General features: G+C 36.3%; 1 protein-coding gene across 1 annotated transcript in view; it reads right to left on the bottom strand.

Moving 5' to 3' along the window:
• Window positions 1–1732: 1732 nt before the first annotated feature.
• CCDC171 (coiled-coil domain containing 171) overlaps window positions 1733–22350 on the bottom strand; it is a gene marked incomplete at its 3' end in the record, with an annotated part of 53038 nt that continues 32420 nt past the window's right edge. The window contains exons 8-13 of the mRNA XM_009075629.1: window positions 15877–15979; window positions 10849–10952; window positions 7933–8022; window positions 5847–6047; window positions 3758–3925; window positions 1733–1921 (exon numbers count right to left, since the gene is read on the bottom strand). Coding sequence (XP_009073877.1) covers window positions 1733–1921; window positions 3758–3925; window positions 5847–6047; window positions 7933–8022; window positions 10849–10952; window positions 15877–15979 — 855 coding nt within the window. The remainder of the gene's footprint in view (window positions 1922–3757; window positions 3926–5846; window positions 6048–7932; window positions 8023–10848; window positions 10953–15876; window positions 15980–22350) is intronic.

Here is a 22350-nt window from a genome sequence, read left to right as displayed (position 1 = left end):
ACATGCTCACAGGGATATAAACTGGGGCTTGGACAAGTACAGGAAGCCCTTTGCCTGCTGGATTCCCAGAGGACAAGAGCTGCTGCTGGACCTTCAGGAGAGGACCGGATCTGCAGGATCACTGCTCCAACAAACCCATCACTCCAGGAGGACTGCAGCCACCAGTTAATTGTACTACTAACACCCTGACTGACAGGGTGTCAGGTTATATTTTGTACTGTTGCATTTGTTGTTGTTTTGTTGTGTTGTTCATATTAAATTGTACTTCTGACTCGGAGTCTCTCACCGGTTTGCTTTCAAACCAGCACAGAGGGCAAACTTGAACACAGGATGGAAAAGGGATTGCTGAGTCATCTGAGTGTATACAGACATTGCACTGCCTAAGTTACAACACTATCAGCTTGTACTCCAACATTACATAACCTGCGTTAGAAAACATGCCCAGATGTTTCTCAGGGAACACATTTCTCTTTTAGAAACCCAGTAGTCCTGTACAGCAAATTGAGAGATAAAGTCTTTTCTAAAAGACATGCCGAATGTGCACTCCACAAAAGAGAGACATGTTTTCAGTACATGCTCTGTGTGCTGCCTACTCAATTCAGCTGAGAAGACTGGCAGGTTTAGGATCCTCCCAAAGAATGTCCACTACTGCACAGCACCAATTTCTCCCAAAACACTAGAGTTCTGAATGACTCAGACCTTTCTGTTGCACAGCATCCATAGGAGGTAGAAACCTAAATGGCATTAGCTCCACTTTTTCTTTATGAAGGAAATGTCACTTTTAAAACTAAAAATTAAGCTCTCTCATTTCACTGTTCTTTTTGTTGGCAATGATTTCATAAGCTGAAACTATAGGATGTTGGGGGAACTTGAGTCTGGATGCCACCTGCTCCACTCACAGGGGTGTTTTTAGCGTTGCCAATATCCAATGTGAAATGTAAACATCAAGCAAAAATATATACAAGATTATAATTCATTCCTTAGAAATTTCCATAAATTGCTTTTTCAAAAGAATACATCATAAATGTATTTTTTAGCATGCAAAGACTTCCTAGCCTAAAATCTGAGTCAAACACAGCACTCTTCTGCTGAAGTTGCAGGTGGCAGTCACAAATAACAAGGCATATCTTATTTCCTCTGTTTCACAACACATTTTATTGAAAGCTGTATAAAGGAATGTGATTATAAAGACAATGAACAGTGGTTGTAGAATAAGAGTCAACTTTCTAGATTGCAAATAATTTGTCTAACAATCAGTGACAACAGTTTTACACTGTTGAGCCACTGGTAACTATAGTATCTGTGTAACAGAGTCCTTCAATACTGTTGAAATCTACCACTGTAACTGCTGATTGGTTCTTGGAGTCAGAATGTGATTCTACACTTAAATTTATCCCCAAATAGCACTACATTACTGTTACTCTACATAGCCTTTGCAAAGCATGGCCCTGAAAATCTAACTGCTGCCCTATATAATTCTTAAAACAAATGAATTGAATCTTACAGGTTTAGCATTCCCAAAAAGAATCACTAGCAACTGTAGGCCAAATTAGGCAATTCACATCTAGAATGTTTTAACAAAGCTATTTATTTCTTGTTATCAAGTTAATACTAGCACAGGTTTGGGGATTTTTTCAGTTTAAGCAACCTTAAGCTGGTTAGGGTCTTAAACTACTGAAATAATCCATTAAATATTTACAAGAAAAAAAATCAGAAGTTCACAGCACCATACCTGTGCCCTTGCATGAACTTCCCCAAGGAGACCAGAGTACTGCTGTTCCAGATACTTTTTTTCTTTCTGCCAGCAGTTTTCCTGTGCTTTCATCTGTTCAGCCATTTTGTTAAAAGCATCTTCCTGGCTCCGCTGAAGCTCCTTCAGAGCACTGGATTTGTTCTTACAAACATATTCTAGGTGAGATATCTGTGTGACAAGCATTCAAAAAGAAATTCTTTTACCTCTCTAAACACTTTTTTTAAAAACTTTAATTGCACATGTTAACTTGACCACAGAGTATTCCAGTATAAAATCTGAACTGTAATTTCTTCAATGTATTTACTAAAACTAAAACCTTTCATGACAGATTATTCACCTGAATCATGCAACAAAATGAACACAAATTTGGTTTCAGGTTTGCCATCCTTATACCACCTTGCAGATATTTGTTGCTTTTTTTGTTGAAAATCTGAACTGGACACTTCCCTTTCTTTTTTTTTTTTTTTTTTAACATAAGTGACTTAAATCTTGTGTTGCTAAATTAGCAATCTGAGTATACCGGTCCTTTAGGAGTTTGCAAGAATTGCAAATAATAATTAAAGAAACATCGTTTAATTTAATTTTTTTTTGTGTTTCTGTGGAAAGCCAAGACATTCCAGATATTAAGTACTAAAATAATTTCAGGAAATTTTAGTGTACAGAATGTTTTTTGCACAAGTAGCTCATTAGTTTATAACATGTTTTCAACAAGCATGAAGGGACTCACCAGCTCCCAAGACAAATAAATAGAAGAATGAATCAAGGTAACAATGATCTAGACTTTATTACTAGACAATATCATCAAGATACCTTCCAAATAGGTCACCAAGAAATGCAGGAGAAAAATTTTGTTCTTAAGAAAGCAGGTGCCACACAGGTAACAACACTGCACAAAATCCCTGAAATGCCAGCAAGTACGAGAAAAGAGCCCTAGACACAATACCCCCAGCAACTGCCAACAATGTTCACTCCCTTCTCTTCCCTTTCCTCCTTTACTCCAAAAGTAAAACAGAAATGTCCATCAAATCTGCACAATCCAGACTTTATACTCTCCCTCTTTAGTAATTTCAATTGACTGCAGGGATATTTATTAAATGATGGGCAGAGTTAAAATAACTCACTGTAACCAGCCCTATCCCTTACTGGGACCAGAAGAGTGGTCACAATTCCAGTAGAGGAGAAACATCCAAAAGAGCTGCTCCCTTCCCATGCCTCAAAACCGCAAAATGTCTGAGAAACCAAGTTCTGTAGTCACTCTACTAGGCTGTAGGACTGGCCTGATCAGTGGAGCCAGAACATGAACTGACATGGTAAAGAGTGCCACATGTTAGTCTGTGGAGCCAGTTTAACTTCTTTAAAAAGAGGTCTTTTCTTCCCTAAAAATGCAGGGACTTCTGGGGGAAAGCCATATAAGCTTACTCACATTAGAATAATTCAGAGAAGTATAGCTTCTCCCTATAACAAATACTGACATATTTTGTAAAAACATGTATTTTATATTTGTGTGTCTGAATACAATTTCACAATCCAAAAGTTACAATTCAACAAAAACCCACACTGGCATTCTTTCCAATAGTACCTCTGAATCATAAATATATAATTTAAATATGATATTCCTGGTGTAAGTGCATTTTGTTTCTGTTTTATGGTAAAATAAAGACTTGCTTTATTAGTGTAAATGACTAAGTTCTTTGAATTGCTTCATCAGTAAGATTAATTTATTTTCTTTTAATTAGGTCCCTGTGGCTAATATTGGCTAATACTATTAGCATGTCCTGCACTGAAAGTGGAGCTTAGAGACTTCATACAGACTTCAGTCACATTTACATGCCCACAGCAATGGCATCAAACTGAGTTGTAGACAAGCCATAATTAATGGTATTGAATTATTAACGTCCAAATTCTTTTTGAAATAAGATGAATGTCAGTCCTTTTTAATGATACTGTGATGTGGACAAATGTCACTGAATTTAATAGAGGTAGCTGGTGCCTAAGGACACTTACCTTCTCATTAGCCCTGTTGAGGTCTAAGATCAGGGCATCAACATTCTCCTGCAAGACTACACAAAGCTCAGACCAAGAGAATCTATCCAGGATGCCTTCTGGTTGTTTTATAAGCACACAGCCTGCTACCAAATGCTGGTATAAGCTATGAAGAAAGGTTAGTTTCTCCTGAAACAAAAAGGAAAAAAAAAACCTGTTTTATCTGAACAGTGTTCGAATTGTAAGAGATGCATCATATGTGTAGTAAAATGAGCTGTATGCAGATGAAAAAAGCCCACAAGGCCCTTTCCCAAACCTTTTTCAAAACTCCTCAATTCCTTGCTAATATTTACAGTCATGCATACTGAAGTGAGAGTAGGAAAACAGTTTTTACAAAATCTGCCTAATTAGGCATAGTATATAAATAGAGTATATAAACAAATCTCAGCCCTGCAGTGGCCACAACTGTGACCTGACACAGATAAAAATTTCCATGCTATTAGTAGATGCTATTCATTCATTCATTCATTCATGCTAACACTTTCAGTTACATTCAAACTATACCCACTTTCAACATCTGCACAGCACAGAGAAAATTGTCTGATTGGCTTGGCAGCACAACACACCATTTATACAACAATCACTCTAAAGTCTTTTTAAAATTGTTTTTGTATGGCTTATGTACGAGACTAATTTGCCAGACAAAACAGGCTTATAGCTTCACCAGCTAAATTCCACAAGCTATGCCTCATTCATTTACAGTGATTTCAGTCAGTAGTATAATAAATTGATGCAAGTTATAAATAAACTTCAGCAACAATACCATGCAATAGAAATTCCAGCCTTCTTGCTTCTACTGCGTACAACTTAGCAACTGTGATTAAGACAACAACAGAAAGCTGTACCTCAAAAGTCAAAAGAACAAAGTCTGCAAACCATTGTAAAGGTTCCTGTTGTTTTTCAGGGGCCTTGGATGAGGTTTAATATTAAGAAATTGAGGATGACAGAGAGGGTAAACTAGGGGTTTTCTGAGCCTTATACATTACACTTAGGTGCATTTTCCCACAATTATATCATGATATTTTTGGTGATTAAAAAGAAATTGGAGTTTAGTTTTGCTAAACTTTGTTTCTAAGAGAACTCCAGAGCCCCCAAGGAAAATCCAGTGCCACCATCATTACATTTTTGCTTGAGCTGTGATGAACTGAGGATGATAATTATTCATTTGGCATGAAAAAGGGGATTCCAAGACCCCAAATCAATTCACACATGCTGAATGCAACCACAGTGTTGTAGACATGCTGACTTTACAATATAGCCAGGGTTCTAGTTTCCTTCATTTTAATCATTATCTGATGTGTGTAACAATTCCAGCTGCTTCATGTGGACCATATTTAAATACCAGACTGTAAAAGAGGTGGAAAGAATGTTTCCTTTTTACTCAGTTGGCATCCGTGTCCAAATTTGTGGAAGTAATGAGCTCAATATGCACAACAACTACGATAAACTGTATCATTGCCATTGCTATTAGAGAACTGCTTTACCGGGAGGAAAACACAACAAATTAACATCTGTGAATACATATAAGGAGAGAGTTCTGAACAGTCCTAAAATAAGACAGTGTGAACCCACTCCCACATGTGGCACAGCACAATGACCTAACAGGTAACAGATAAGAACCTCTAGGTTTTGTGGCATGCACACCAAACTACCTCAATTCCACATTTGCTATCTACCAATTGCCATGTGAATCAGTAATTAACACATGACAATGATACTATTTTATGTTACAATTGTAAAACATTTCTGGTAATTTTCAGTTTGAAAGAAAGAAGTAATTGTTTGGCAGAAGTAGCTCTTTAAATAAACTCATTTTTCAAAAATTCTAAATACTGGAATGGTTTAGCTATTAGTTCTGATAAGGAAGAAAGAAGAACCAATACGTCCTGAGATCCCGCAGATATTAAACACATATTTCAAAATACGTATCTTAAAATCATATTTTAGGGATAAATCTGTTAAGACTAAGAGTAACCGCCTGATGCATGTAAATGTATAAAGCTGAGATTAAATAAAGACTCTTTGACAGTCATCTTGTCTCCAGTAATACCTCCATATCCTTCTGGTAAGCCCTGGTAAGCTTCTGGATTTCATTTTCAGATTCTGTGGCATGCACTTTCTCCTTCTCCCAGCAATGCTGTACATCCTGTAGCTCCATTTTTAAAGTTTCTATTAAAGTCTCTCTGTCTGCACACTTAGTGTGCAGATGATTTAACTCTTTAGTGGCATCAGCTGCAGTACCCTGAGCTTCCTGTAAAACAGAGGCACAGAAGAGAAAGGCTGGTGAGAATTTTACTCTATAAAATATTACCTCACTCCAGCGCTCAGCATCTAAGGAAGTAAACAGCCATACACTCACATGTCTTCACAAGACTCCGGGCTAAGTCAGCTGTATCTTTCAATAAAAGAATTTTCAAACTGACAATAGGCCTTCTCCACAGCTTGTAACTAGACAGCACCAGAAATCCATCTCTGACTGGTAAAAACTCTGTGGTACAGTGACCTTCAGGATCCCCTTTACCCCCACAAATGAGATGCTGAAAGCAGGGACACAAGTTATCCTCTGCAGAGTGCAAAGCTCTCAGAACTAGTGAAAAGATACACTCTTTTCTTAAATAAATCTCTGACCCATTACAGCTGAGTTGGAAGGCAACACAGCTGTTGTTGCCCACAGTATTCTTTATCTGCATGACGAAAAAAATGGAGGAGTTTCTTCGGAGGCTTTACCATGGGAACCAACTAAAAACCAGAAATGCTCATAAATACCAACATTATGTCACCACCATCAAATCTCAACAACTAAACAAAAAACTGAATACACTACCCATTTTCAGCCAAAATATTGCTGAGATGGAGTGGACAGATACATATGCTTTGTTTTCCTACAAGCACTGGATTTCCAGCAGTGCTAAAGTTTGCAAAAGGTCAAACTGAAAGCATTGTTTATTTTTCATAAAATCATAGCTTCTTATATAGAAAATATAATAGAAAAGATATTCCCAAATTTATCAATGACAATTTTGGTTCTTCTTCATGTAAACATCAAAGTATTAAAACAATGCTTCTCTAGCACAACTGTTTTCAGACTGGATCTAGCATCTATAGCTCAGCTGTACAATTTTATTACCTAAAATTTAAAGTGGTTGAAAACTGGTGCATTGCATAAACCCCAGCAACATCTCTGTGTAGCAAGGTCAGCTTTTGCATGAAGAATACAAGTGCCTCTTGCAATGGGTTGCAGAATTTTTAGGTGTCTTACAAAGGTATTGCATCAAAAACAGAAGTCTTAGGTCTTCTGAACATAAACTACTAATAAATGTTCAGATCAGATGAAAAGACATCATGTGCAAGTATCCATTAATATGAAGACTCAATGACTGTTGCAGAAAAGCACTGCATAAAAACGTTGAGCAGCATATCCCCAGCAAAAGGATCTGAAAAACACTGGGAGCAGAGACATTCTATTTTGGCAGTAATACAACCCACTGCTGGTTGGGAGATTAAGTTTAAACATGACCTCAGGACTTCCTCAGTCCCTTGGCTATTGATGTAACCAAAAAGGACATTACGAAAGTGATGTCAGTCAAAAAAAAGAGAGACAAAAAAAATTCTTGTTCAGAGAGTAAAGAAAACAGTTCTCAAGTGTTTTTATCAGTTCTCGGGTAGATTTTGTTCTAAAAACCTTTAGGCTGCACATCATAAAGCTGTTAAACACAACCTGATGCTTCACACATGCACTAACCTTTCTGATAAACACAAGCAATGAAAAAAATTAACAGAAAAGTTTTATTAAAAGTATACTTTCATATGAACAGAGGTAACTAAACTCTCCTATTCTTGAGAAAAAGCAGTTAAAATTACTGATGCTGATCTCAATATGAAACAGTATTTTGCAAATTGATAAATCTATTGCAAATTATTTCAGAAGTGCTATCACTGGAATGATCGGTTACATAGTCTGCAGTTACAGAATAAAGCAGCATGGCTTCACACAAACCTGCAAGGTAAACTCATCTGCTCAACAGAATACAATCATACAGATACTTATTCTGATAAGGGAAAAGAGATAACTCAAATCCCGAAAGACACTTTTTTGCATAACTTTCAAATTTTATGTTGAATTCATGAAACCATACCTTAAGGTCTTGTCTTAAAGCACACATTTCCTCCTTGGATATCTCCAGTTCTTTTGTCATCTTTTCACATGAAGCCTTTGTTTTCTCAAACTGTGAAAAACATGGAGGTCAATCAGGCTTTTACAGAACAGCTGCATGACCATTTCAATATAAAGGAAAAATTTTGTATAGAAAAGTGAAAAGACAAAATTTATTTGAATTCCTTTGACAGTATTTGTACTCTACACAATCTAGATAATGTGCCATTACAAAAACACTAAATAACTCTTCTATAATGATTTAAGATAAAAGAGTAGTGGCAGAATCCCAAACAGAGTCCACTATTAACGATCCTATTAACTCTCAAAATATCCGCAAAAAACATGGACACTGAAATGCCCTTGAAAATGTAATAAATTCAGATTATGATCTGGGGAGTGGTTTGAGAAACCAAGTTTTCAAGTCTATTGCCATGTGCAGAAATTGTGCAGCTACAAGCATGGTCTCTTTACTGAGCACTGCATAGTACTCACAGACTGTAAAAGGCACCAGGCATGGTGACTACTGAACTGTTTGTATAGTTACAGGCAACCACCTTAGAGGTAGCTCATGACCATAATGTGTACTAGTGTCACTTTCTGCTTTGAAAAAATATAACAACATATCATAATAATTTGTATCTTTGGTTCCAGACGATGAGGTTAATAATACCAATGTTGGAAAGAAAGCATTGAATAGAAACGTATTCTAGTACAGGTTACTGCCAGCACCTGAGATTTAAGAAGCAACTCCAAAGTAAAATGCCCCATTCACAAAATTTACAAGTTAATTAATTAAATTTTCCAAATTACTTTGCAAGTTGCATTTTTGCTCAATCTCACGAGACCAAGCAGAATCCTTAGAAATAATTGCAGTAAATTACAAAATGCCACTGGTATATTTCCAGTCTTTTTGTTGGTTCAGTAGTCTTTTCCCTTTCCCCAAACATATTCTAGTACCTGCACTATAAAGAAAGTTAAAAGATAGTTATCTAAAAAAACCAAAACACTTATACACCTTTCAGTCACACAAATGAACTAGGTTATTTAATGTAAGGTTTAACACAATAAATTAAAGATGATACATGACCAGTTTACCAGTATATTTCACGTATACTTACAGGTGTACATATATATTATTAAATTCATCAATATGTGGGGTCTTGTTGAAAATCTCTCCATGAAAACAACTGGTAATAATTGCTCAAAACTAAACCCTTATTGCTGTGTATTAAAACATCCTGTTCTTATTGCACAGTGCCCTTCATAGTCCCCTTGTGCATTATTGTATTATTAAAAAGTTTTATTATTAAACATATCTAACATATAAAAAGCCAAAAGCAGCATTCTCTGTGGGGGCAGGGGTAATCAAGAAGGACAGAGCACTGCCCTTTCTGTGCACCTTGAAGGTGCTCAGTGATCTCTGGCTCCATATGACAACTTCAGGGTCAGTCACATGCAGTCCTACTGGGAAGTCTTGTGGCAGGTCATCTGTTGGTCCTGCTCTGCTTGCGATTTATTTTCCTTGACAGTTCATTCTTCTTTCTGTCAGAACACTCTCTTTGCTTTCTTAGAAGCCACCCCCTTGGTCTCCCCACTGCTGTCTCTGGCACAGTTTCACAACAAAGCACATCACTAAGCCAAAGCCTGCTGAGTCGACTTTTCAACTGTGCTGCCTATCACGTGATGTTCCTCCTCCCAAATAACAATTCGCTGTGGGTAATATGTTCCTAGTTACTCTTCAGCTTCCAGACTTGTGTCTCAGAAGAGTTTCATAATGACTATACACATCAGTTCTCTTATCTCACTGGGAGAGACTTAACTGTGCTTACTGTTTAAAAAGTATAATTGTTTCCATGGTCACTTGTTTTTGTGCCCATTGAACAAACTCAAAGGTCTTGGGGGAGACTGTTCTTTTCCCGACAAAAGGGGCAAAGCTGATATACATTTTTCTTTTTTTTTCCTTTTTTAAAAATGTTGTGAGTGACTAGATAGACTATGCGATTTTCTAAACAGAAGACAGAACGTAGAAATTATATATATGTGGTACCGGGCATTTTAACAATCTTATCACATCTTGCTTTTCTGTATTTGCCAGTTTTATTCAACCTAATTACAAGTTTGTACAAAGAGCTTTAATGGTGCCGTTAACTTCTCTCTACAGCCTTTAAAGTCACAAATTCATAAAGCATTTACATGTGAGAAGAGTAATTTAATCACATTAGCAAGACAAACAATAAAATAAATGCAAGAATGCCTTCTCAGTCAGTGAAATAAAAGGACAGTAGGACCACATGGAAACATCTGACTTTTTTCAAGGGTAAGATTTCAAACATAGAAATATTTCCATCATTGTCATAGATAACTTAGAGAAAGTATTGAAACAGTCCTATTTTAACTGAAAGGACTGCAAAACAGCACCAAATTAGATTCCATCAAAACCACACTCTTTAGAAAATTATACTGCTTTTTAAAAGTACAGGGACATGACCATTTACATAACAGACAGCAATGACTGTTGAGGCTCAAGCAATATGTATTTTGGAATACTGTGGTATACGCTGCCACACTCCTAAATCATCTTTTACCTAAAATCCTAGATATGAATGGCTTGTTATTCTAAATGTTTATTGAAAATAAACCCAAAAGATTTAACAAGAAAACAAACCCAAATTAAGCTAGAAATAAAAAAACCTCTTTGCCCTGTCCACACAATTGTAAGTGAAACTTCACTGTAGGGCGACCTTAGCGAAAGAGCAGTGACAGAGATTATTTCTTTGGGTATACTTGAAGCTGTCAACTCAACATTCACACTCTTCTGCCCTTTTTTACAAGCAAAGCGTATGTACTGCTGCAGGCCAAATGCAATACATATAGAGCCAAACATTGCAAGTGTTACCTCATTAGATGTATCTTCCAGCTTCTTCTGGTAAGCTGTCAAGGTACACCTCAAAGTCTCAATGACAGAGCAGCTCAGAGGTTTATCTTTGTCCTTACAAGTGCCTGAAGAAAAACACAGAATGAAAATTAAGCCTTAAGGCCACAGCAAGAAAACTACTCACCCTGGATGAGAGGTATTAAAATTAGTTAGGGCTTCAGTGACAATACAAAACACTAAACAGCAGCCTCGTTTGCCACAAGAGATGCAGCTGAATAGCCACACTTTTGCTGTAAATACAGCTGAAAGACACTTGTGTAAAAGCTTTAAATCAAGATACAGAACTGTAAATTCTGGATTACATTTCTACCTAATGTATCTGGTATGCAGTCTCACATGTAATTTCCACTGTGGTCAAGCCTGTGTCGTTCAGCCAGACAAGCCAACTTTCAAACCACACAATTACACACTTTGAAAAACATGTTGCCTGAAAGTATGTTACACTCCTCCTGACATTATTTTGCTGTTGTGACTAAGCATGCATATTATAATGCAGTAATTCATTTACTTAAAGCTTTACTGAGCCGAAGATCACATGATTATGTTATGCTTGGAGAGGACTTAAAAACGTTTTAAATTATCTTGAATTTCATTCCAAAGGAAATAATAAAAAAAACTATTATCTGTCTGCAGAGTCCTACATAACATTTCAATTATAAATCTGATATACCCATTATATACACACTACACTGACTTACTAAACCTTTAGACTGAGACTTCTGATCTACTTGCCTTAATTAGGGACATATGAACAAGTCTGAGCATTCCAAAGCCCATAGTACAATGTGCTAAGAAAGCAAAACAACACTGTATTGATCAAGAGGTCACAAGAGGTCAGATGATATTCAGTTTCCAAGAACAAACTATTCTATTTTTTTTCTGGTGTTACACCACAATACCAGGTTATTGACAGATCATTCTTCTCAATGTTGTTAATATTAGCATGCAGCATTTATAAACTCATTTTGGAACAAATTATAGTATCAACTTTTCCATGCAGCTTAACATGTTCTGTAAGCAAAACTAACTTTATCAATGCTAATAGAAGACTTATTTTGCAAAAAGTAAAAAAATCTGTGGTATTTGAAATCCAGAGAGGACAAACAATCATAACTCCCAGGAGAACTAACAATGATACAGGTGTTTATCATCAGTGTCACTAAGCAATTTACCTAGAGTGGCTCATAAGTCAAATCAAATACAAAATTCTAAGCCTTTTCTTTGGTTCTTCGTAAAACTTTGTCAGCTGGAGGAGGTACACTGACACACTTGTAGGTTGGAGTTTTTTCCAGAATTCTGTGACTAGTGTTACACAATAAGCATGATATTCTACTCAGAGCATTGTATAAAAATGATGGGATTCCTTCTGTAGGCTGTATGTAAAGCACAGGTGAGTAAGTTCTGCCAACAGCTGTTCTAAAATTTTTTTCAATGAGTTAGCCTCTTCTCTCCCAACATTTTAATAATACCAGAAAGTACAGAGTGCTATTCAGGTGGGACATTAACTTTTCCCTCTGACTTGCCAACCAACTGTTACTGTCAAAGACGCCTAGTCAAGGCAACACAGATTTGCAAGACTGCTTTCACCAACAGAAGCAAGATTTGCTTTACAGCACGCCAGTGAATTTCAAAAGAACACACATCCCAGTGACAGACAGGCTCTGTCCTATCAGCCATTCCAGTGGACATCTATTTACCATAGTTTCTAAAGGTCTACTGTCTGCAAAAAGCAAAATCTTCTTAACAAGACTCCAGAGCACTCTGAGTCCTAGAGATGTCCCAAATAGCAATGTTACATTTAGAATCAACCTTAGAAGAATTCATAAAATCTGACCTTTTTTGAGAAGTTTAGATTTCACACTGAAGAAAGAGACAAAGGACACCTTACCATCATTTTTTAGCACTTAACCACAGCTACAGTTACGCGCAGGGCTCTAGTCTGGTCTTCTTAATTACAGTATCAACTTCCTGCTCCTACCCACTGTAGGAACATTTTGAAGTGATCTTGTTCCACAGAAAAAACAAACTACTATTCTTCCACACTTGTAGCTCTAGGGAAGTGGTAACTCACAATTCTCATTCAGTGTAAAATAATACCCACTAAGTCAATCCATGGGCGATCTTCCATCCCATCATTTTTATCACACTGCCAAAATAATGTATCTTCATCTCTTAAGTCCCAACCTGCAATGCTGTCACTGAAACACTAATTTACATCATGTTTGCCCAAACTAGACTTTTCCCAGTAAACTTGCCATGGTGTCATCCCTTGCCATTGCTGTAGCCCTATTTCTAGGCAGCCCGGTCTGCCAACAGAAATACCATACTCAACCTTTCTGCACCAGATGAAAACAAGCCTATGGCTTTGACACTGGCCAAATGCTGTCTGTCTTCATAAAACATAATCCAAACAGCACTCTATTGCTCGAGAGGCACTATGCCACCATTAAGAGAGGGAAAAAAAACCCAGTATTTGAAGCATATACCCAATGTCACCTAAGAGTTTGAGGGAAAAATTTTCAGAAAATGCCAAGTTCAACAGGACTCTAATAGGAAGTATACAAGTGAGTAAACTCTTAAACCTGCTGCTGCAGACTTTCTGCTAGCAGTTCTAGGACAGTTAATTTTCCTCATAGCAGCTCATATGATGCTGAGTATTGGATTTTTGACCAAAACATTACTGGTCACCTGCATTAAGTGGTGATGTTAACTCAAAGCAGGTAATACACTCAGAACTTCATACTCTTTTTTTTTTTTTCCAGATTATTCCAACCACAATTATTTTTAACTTGAAAGGAAGACAAACTTGCCTGAGAACAAACCCTGCTGCTTCATAACTGTGAAAAATCACAAACCAAACAAAGTGATATAATGCAGACTGCCCAATAAGAGTAACAATGCTGTGGAAAATTTATAAAGGTCACTAAAAAGGAGAAGACATGCATTTGGGATGTTATTTTGGCATGTATAAAGAAAAAAATAGCTTTCTAAAATTCTTTGATTTTTAATCTCAAAAAATATAAAGTCTTATCTCCACTTACCTGTATATCCAAATAATGACAGCCCAATCAGCACTTAATTTAAGGGGCTGAATCTTTAATATTGACAGATTTTTAAGTGGATTTCTCAACCACCTGCGTTGAAAATTGAAAACAAAACCAAGAAAGACTGCCTGGTCAGCTATGGCTCATGTAACCCCTCATCTGCTAATTAGACTGCAAAGATTTATTTAAGATTTTTACTTCTATCGGAACCTCGGCACTCCCATTTCAAATAGAAATACAATAAATACTTTTTTTACATTTGAAGAAATACTGTTACATAACAAATTCATAGGTACACCAGAGTAATAATATAATAATGCAATCACATTAAAAATTAAGTTTTGCACTTAGAAGCACAGTAAATTTGTAGAACAAATGTCTTAGCCAATGTCTATTATAATATTAGCTGTAAAGACTCAATCCACAGCAGAGCTTCATTTTATTATCTGCTTCAATTGAGCCTCTGCAGAGATGCTAAAGCTTAAAAAAAGAGATCGCTTTAAAACAAGATTTTTCGAAGTTTACCACAAACAAAGCAAATTAATACTGAAGTTACTGTTACTGAATCCCTAATATTACAAAAGCAGGTCAAAGCTGTTCTCTGCAAGGTTTACCATCAGGGAGAACGGAAAACCTACGCAAAAGACAATTATTGTTTTGGAAACTGCACTTTGGCAGCAGCATCCAGCTCCCTGCAGAATTCCTTAAGTCCCTCTGGGCACGTGGAACTTTGCAAGACTGTGGAAAACATACAGTCTGAAAGAGCTTTTCAGACTGATGTATCTACAGTAAACTTACAGGTACTACCCATGGGAATTACATTTATAATTACAGAATAAAACTGATACCAGTTCCCAAATAAAAGCAAAAAAAAAATATCATATAGCCTGTGTGAGAAAATCAATGCATCACAGATTCAAGGCTAGACTCCTAACGACAACAGGAATCTCAAAAAGTTGTTCCTTTATTGAATTTCAAAAATACTGGGCCCTACAAAAAAAACCAAATCAAAACACATCTTTTTATGAACATACAAAACATGCATCTTCATTTAAAGGTGTTATATGACCCATTTATGCTATTTATTATTTATTGCTAAAAACTGACAAAACATATCATGATTTACATAAAATAAACCAATTTACTCTTTAAGCCACATTTTGTCTGTTTTCTTCCACTTTACTTTCACTAAGTTGAAAGCATTTTGTGTTTACTACGTGATTTTTCTAACAGGAATCACATGGAGATATCTTTTATACATAGTTTTAAACGAACATTTTAGAAAGTGTACTACTTTCACTTGACAAACATTACTAGCTTTGATGTTAAAGCTCAGCTTATGTTAGACACTATTCCAAACATCTAAGCAGGCAGCAGTTTAAGTTTGATACAACAATTATATATAAAGCTAGTTTGCAGAGTGACAGCCACTGACTTACAATTAATTTTAACGAAAACAGAGAAATATTTGTCCTGCATTAGATCAAATGAATGCAACATAGTACTGGTCCATAACCAACAGTAAAAAGTATTGTGTTATATCATGTGTCCTACACAACCTTTTTGAATATATGACCTTTAAGTTGCTGAAGGTTGCCTCAGAATTTGGCTCAGTTCAGGCAAAACATCTGTTCCCTTTGCAGGTATACTGTAAGGACTTTTTTCTCAGTTGGATTTAGAGCACAGCAAGTGAGCCCTTTTCTGACCGATCATATACACCCCAGCATTTGTAAATCAAGCTCTGGGCTGACAACAGCAGGTCCACATTCCGTCACCCTTTCTCAGCTAGCAAGGCCATTTGACTGCTGTGAGAACTGCTCTTATCATGTCATCAAATCAAAGCATGTTGAGAAGAGGGAATGCAAGAGGCATCTGCAGAATTCCCACAATGTAGTGACTTTGGAACATTGACAGATGCATCTGTCATTTTATACCTTCAACTAACCTGCTGTCCGCTGGCCTGACATAGCAAAGCTGTCCAAGAGTAACTCCAGCTCTCTCATGTTGTTTTCATACGTCTCTGTTAGAAAGACCTGGTGTTTCTTGGCCTTTATTTGACAGGAGATACAGACAAGACGCGGGGGGGGGAGGAAGAAACACATTAAAATAGTAAACAGAAAAAGTACACATCACAATGGTATATTCGTTCCCTTTTAACTTAAATTCCTGCTACACTTCTTATTATTCCTTTTCTTGAGCCAAAAGACCTAAGAAATAAGTAACACAGAACTCTAAAACACTTAAAAGTAAAACTAAAGGTTTCAGGTACTCAAAAGAAAAAGAAAAGATCATTGTACAAAAACGCAGTCATAATCATCTTCTGGTTTAAAAATATCTTAATCAACATTAACTGCTGCCCATTTGTGCAAGCAATGAAATCTCCTGTTACACCCTACAAGGGCATCCAGAAAGACACCAAACTACTGGCAGACAGGCTAGAAATCCATGATTTGGCACTCAGTCAAATCCCACACCTATTCTCATTGTAAATCTGCCTACTTCAATTGTTAATATTTTCCATGCTAGATAGTGATTTCTTCAATACCAAAACCTCTTCCTTATGCATGGAATATAAAACAGCAGAGTTCTTCAGCTCCTACCCCTGCATTTTCTTATAGAAAGCTGTCCACTACGTGCAGTCTATTGTTCCAATCAAGACACTGGATTTATTTGGAGGGCAGAAAGGTACTACGACAGGTTTATTTTTTAATCACTACAATAGAAAGACCATTCCTTCGAATTATATCTGATAGTATAAATTGCAATTCTCAAGGATATGCATCCGTAATTCCAGACAAGCCCAAGGTCCTTTTGGGTATATGTAGTTTTGACTTCTCAAAGAAATGTACGGTTTTAGCTGCTGACTGACAAAAAGTAATACATCTCAGCACTAGAAAACAAAGCCCAAAATCAGCAACAGCAAACAAAAAATAACCACCTCTTCCCCGCCCCAAATTCAAGAGGAAACTAGCTTTAAATAACTTCATGGTTTTCTTCTGACAAAGGTTATACTAGAAGATATCTCATTACTTTTAATTGCTCAAGTTATTTACGTTCTAAATTCTGTCACCTATTGGAGTAATTTCCATTTCTGCTTGGGAATGGAAGGTTAATCTTTTTTTATTGAGCAAAATCCTACTGTTTTCTAACACATCTATAAACTATTGCTTTAGCTGTGCTTCACTGCATGTCTAAGGATCCAGGCAATTTCTCAAGTGTGGGAAACATCCTCCCCAGGAAAACTGTTACATATTGGTAGCATATAACTGTCAGGATGAAAAACCAAGAAACGCATTTAATTCTCTGCAGTGTTCTTCACTATTCAGTTTAAATATTTTATAAATTTGCTTTACTCTTTCAATTTTAATTATATGTACTGTATATCAACTAATATATTATTCATATGTGTATTTCAATGTTAGGTCCCCTGTAGCATTTACACGCCTTTCCTTGTGTGCGAGTTTGTACTACACTTCATGAAGAATTTCCAAACCACTTCTATATATTGAAAAATAACTAAGATTTAATTCTTACTCAAGAAAATTATCTATATAAATAGAGCTTGTAAATGCTGAGATCCAGTAAAAATATTTCATGGGATGCAAGCACATTAAAATAATTTACTCTCATGTACTGACATCATCTCAAAGACCTCACATATAACAAATCAGAAATTATAACAATATGATAACATCATAATAAAATAAATACTCTTACATAAACCACTCCAACACTGAGCAGGTCAGACTAAATCTTCCCAGAAAAACTTTTTCCCATGGAAAAGTCAAATGTGGGAATTTTTTTTCAATCTCCTCATCCAATTTTTTCATTTTGTTTAGTTAATTTACTGTAATTTAGTCAGTGTATTCCAATCTATTCAGCCTACACCACTTCTCTGTGCTTTATTTGTCAATTGCATCTATACTCCCTAAGCCAATTTCAGTCTCTATTTCAGCAGCAATAAAAATCAAAAGGAAATTCCTTAGACTAACCAGTTTCTCTACACTTGAGCTGCCAAGTATTCAGTATCTTTCCTTTCTAACTTCCCTTTTCAATCACTGTCCCCACTATCAGAAACTGAAGAAAAAATGCTGTAAATTACAGTGCTGAAAATCCAGACACAGGTTAACAGTTCAAAATGGTCTAATATTTATCTAATTTCTTATGTCTCACTGACAGCTGTATAATAAGAATGTATAAAGCCATAATATCATGGAACAATTCAAGCTGACAGGATCTGTGGAGGTCATCTGGTCCCACTCCTCACTCAGAAGAGGGCATGATCGAAGTTTGCTCTGAGTCTTGTCCAGTCAAGTATTGAGTATTCTCAAATATGGTATTTCAACAATCCCTCCAGGCAACCTGCTCCAATATCTCACAATTCTCACCATGAAGGGTTTTTTTTACCCCTTACAGGTAATTACTATTTCCCTTTCTGTTTTCTTGCATACTTCCACTGCACAGACCTAGCAACACTTTCTCCATAAGCACCCATTAGACAGCTCACAGCAGTAGCTATAAGCCACTTAGTTTTCTTTCCTTCAGTCTGCACAAACACAGGGAGTATGCACAACACTTTACTTCAAAAAGGAAAATGGAGTCCATTAGTATAGAAGTCAAACATAATCAATTCCAGCTGTCAGATTCATCTATTCCAGGAGATGTGATTACATCCTTCTCAACAAGTCTATCTGTCATCGTGTTTATGTTAGGGAATGCCATTCCTGTAAAAGCAATGGAAAGGTACAGGTGTGTTTCCTAGATTACTTCAAAAGGAAACTCAGGTGACAAATTGTTAAAGCCTTTACTTAAAGACAGTTTGCCTCACGGGCCCCATTAGTAGAAACAGGTGGAAGAGGAGTTGTGAAGTCTTCTGCTGACTGTGCTTGACTTCCTGCACATCGGGATGGACCATTCTTGACCTTGGAAGTGATCCTTGAAAATAATGTTGAAAATCAAAGACAGGAGGTTTGTTTCAATACACAGAGCTCCTGACTAAATTCAAATATTCACAGGAAGCATAAAAAAGGAGGATCAGACAGAGTGACCTGGGAAAATACAGAGACGTTGTTAAGGACTAAAAGGGTATGTTTTGGGATGCCAAAATCCACCTAAATCGAATCTGGCAAGGGATGTGAAGAGCAACAGGAAAACTTCCAGAAGTACATCACAAGCAAAAGGAAAACTAGGCAAAATGTGGGACCAGCGCTGCGTGAGGCAGTGATCTGGTGACCAGGACACAGAAGAAGCTTTCTCAATGCCTTTTTCACCTCAGTCTTTCCTCGAAGAACTTGTCTTTGGGGAATCCCAGGTCCCTGAGATCAGTGGTAAAATCTTCTTATGAAGTTTCCATGTATGCCTGAGAATTTAAAATTCTCAAAATATACTAGGGGTATTTCCTATACTCCCAAAGACAATTCCCTCCTTCACAAAATATTCCAAGTTTCAGGCTAGAAACCAAACCATAAGGGAGAAAAATAATGCTTTCTGAACCCAGAATGTATGCTGAATTTTAGCATATACAATGCTTCCCTGCTTCATATCCTTAGAAAGGCTTCTATTATCACAAAACTTCCCTTGAGGACAAAAGACTTTTGGTAGAAAATGTGCTTGGCAACATATTTATTTAACCATCAATTTTAAAACAATAGCACTTGTAAAGCAAATAAATAGAAGCCAATCATTTTTAATTAAAAGTACTGTAGGCTCCAATCAGATCAAAATCTTTTTTCCAAATACTTTGTATCCTTACCTGCAAGGATAATCAGAACTCTTAGGAAAACCTACTACTTATAAAATTATTTCACTCACTGTCAGAATTTTGCTAATCTTCCAGAAGGGTATTTATATTTATCTGGACAGTTTCCTAGTACCTTGGTTGTAGACGTATTTTCCTTAACTATCAATATTCGATTTTCCTATCATTTCAACACCTGTTCCATGACAGAAATGACGTGCCATTGATTTTTCATCATTTTCCACAAGCCACTGCTGACTAAAATAAATGCGAACTCTATGTACATTTCCAGAACAGCCCACATGACCTGATGCTGCAAATGTGCATCTGTATCTCAAGTTCAATAGTATCTCCAAAGTAAATATGGGAGCAGGAATTTGAGGCATTAACTTAACAAAACCTCGGCAGTAGTCTGCATGGAAGAAGTGGGTTTTACTCAAGTGATGTTCTAAAGCAGAATAGTGGCACAAATTTTAAGCAACCAAGCATAAATTTTAGCGTGAAAAAACAAAACCCTCACTGACAACCTCCTTCCTTGGGCTACTATTTATTTTTGCTCAAGTTATCTAACTATTGAATACTTAATAGTGTTTCTTTAGTTTCTGAAGAATATTCCAAATTCTATAGAGGGGACTTGAAAAAGTGTCTGCCCATGTGTAAATTAAATACAATCTCTCAAGAAATTCAGTATCTCAGTCTTAATCACCTGAAACAAAATTAATCAAAATGCTCAAGTCTTACTTGAACTATTCTTGTCCCCTAAAAAGAGATTTGCAACAACCTTTCAGCGGAAGAGAATGTTATGAAGTATCTCTTCGGGGTTTAGGGGTTTGGGCTTTTTTCCCAGTCAGAGAAAATTTTTTGAGAACTGCAACTTTAAAAGCATTTTTAGATGCCTGTCCTCCAACACTGGCACATCACAGCTTGAGTGACCTCTGCATTTCCAGAATAAATTACAAAATAAATCACAAAGTTGGTTTCTTTGCAGAAGATCATTTAACCATATGTTTTAGACTGACTGGTCTTACTTAAATGAGGATGGTAACAAAAGCTACATCTGGGTAGGAACACCCCACCCCTGCATCAAGGCAAACAATAATCAAGGTAACACCACATTTAATAAACATTAGCACAAAATTAATGAAGATTGTGTATCAGGGTTTTTAAAAAATTGAATGAAAAAGCTCTGTCCACGATAAATTGTCTGGACGACATTTACATCTTTGTCATCGACTACCAGTTCCTACTTGATAGAATTTGTAGAACAGAATGATAATCTTCAGGGTGATTCATTGTCTGTTCACTCAACACTTAAGACTCTTATGTTAAGAGCAATGGTCAATGCTTATGTCCAGGAATTAGACCCTCAAACACTTCTGTTCTGACGTTCATAGGTCTTTTACAGACCGCCAAGATGTAAACAGTGCATGACTGCAGTCATGGCAGTAGGATGAAGATTTATGTGTCACAGCAACCTATTACAGCATTCACAAATTATGCTCATTCGAATAGAATCTATGTAAAGGGGAGGAAATGAGTACATGGTTCTTCCAAATTAAAAGAATTTGTACTAAAATACAGTATTTTAATAACTTCACTGCCCTAATATGCATTCTGGTGAACTGGCAAGTTCCCCCAGTTTCAATATGCATTTCTCATAAAATAAAGATTTTACATCTCGTGCTTATCTGGTACTAAGATCATCCACTGCTAGGTGTCAGAAATGTAAATACACTGAATAACTTTAGTCTATTAAAGACACCTCTTATTCTTTCCATGGGGCATGAATACAGCTGGGGCTGTTTCAGTTTCAAAAAGACCTGAATCACAACAGTCATTCGTCCAAATTCCTGTTCTTGAAGTTACAAAATTCTAAAAAACTTAGCTGGAAATAATGACAAGCTTGAGACCAATTTTCTCAGAAAAATATAATGGAAATCTTGAAAGGCTGCTCATGCTGAACATTCATAAGTGTTTTGTTTGGTATCAACAGACTCTATCACATTTGATCCACGCAAATTTCTGGCAAGCTTCTGCCACATGCTGCTATTTAAAATTACAAGCAGCATAACTACTCTACTATATGTTTAACTGATCCGTTAAGAAAAAAAATGTTCTTTTTCATATAAAGTTTCAAAGGAATGTATTTTGGCCTTATCCCCCAAATATTTTACAAACAAAACCATTAACTTGTATTGTAACAGAACCAAGAGAAATTAAATTAAGATTGTCAGACTGAAGTGGAAAGGACATATTCAACATGTCTAACAATAGTATAAAGTATGACAAAATAATTAATAGATCAAGAAAGCAGGAGGGGGAAATGAAGATAAAAAAACACTGACATTTTCACACAATTCTAGTATGGGTACACAGAAGCCTAGTAACAGTATATTGAATGTTACCTATACTTAGATTCTGCTATAGTCTTTGGCTTTTTCATTTTTGGAAGAAAAACAGCAAAAGAGCTGTTCTATAAAGTATGACAAAATAATTAATAGATCAAGAAAGCAGGAGGGGGAAATGAAGATAAAAAAACACTGACATTTTCACACAATTCTAGTATGGGTACACAGAAGCCTAGTAACAGTATATTGAATGTTACCTATACTTAGATTCTGCTATAGTCTTTGGCTTTTTCATTTTTGGAAGAAAAACAGCAAAAGAGCTGTTCTGAGTAAA

This window comes from Acanthisitta chloris, unplaced genomic scaffold (genome assembly GCF_000695815.1).
Source record: "Acanthisitta chloris isolate BGI_N310 unplaced genomic scaffold, ASM69581v1 scaffold4670, whole genome shotgun sequence".
Classification (NCBI taxonomy): Eukaryota; Metazoa; Chordata; class Aves; order Passeriformes; family Acanthisittidae; genus Acanthisitta; species Acanthisitta chloris.
This window is presented reverse-complemented; position numbering and strand designations above follow the sequence as displayed.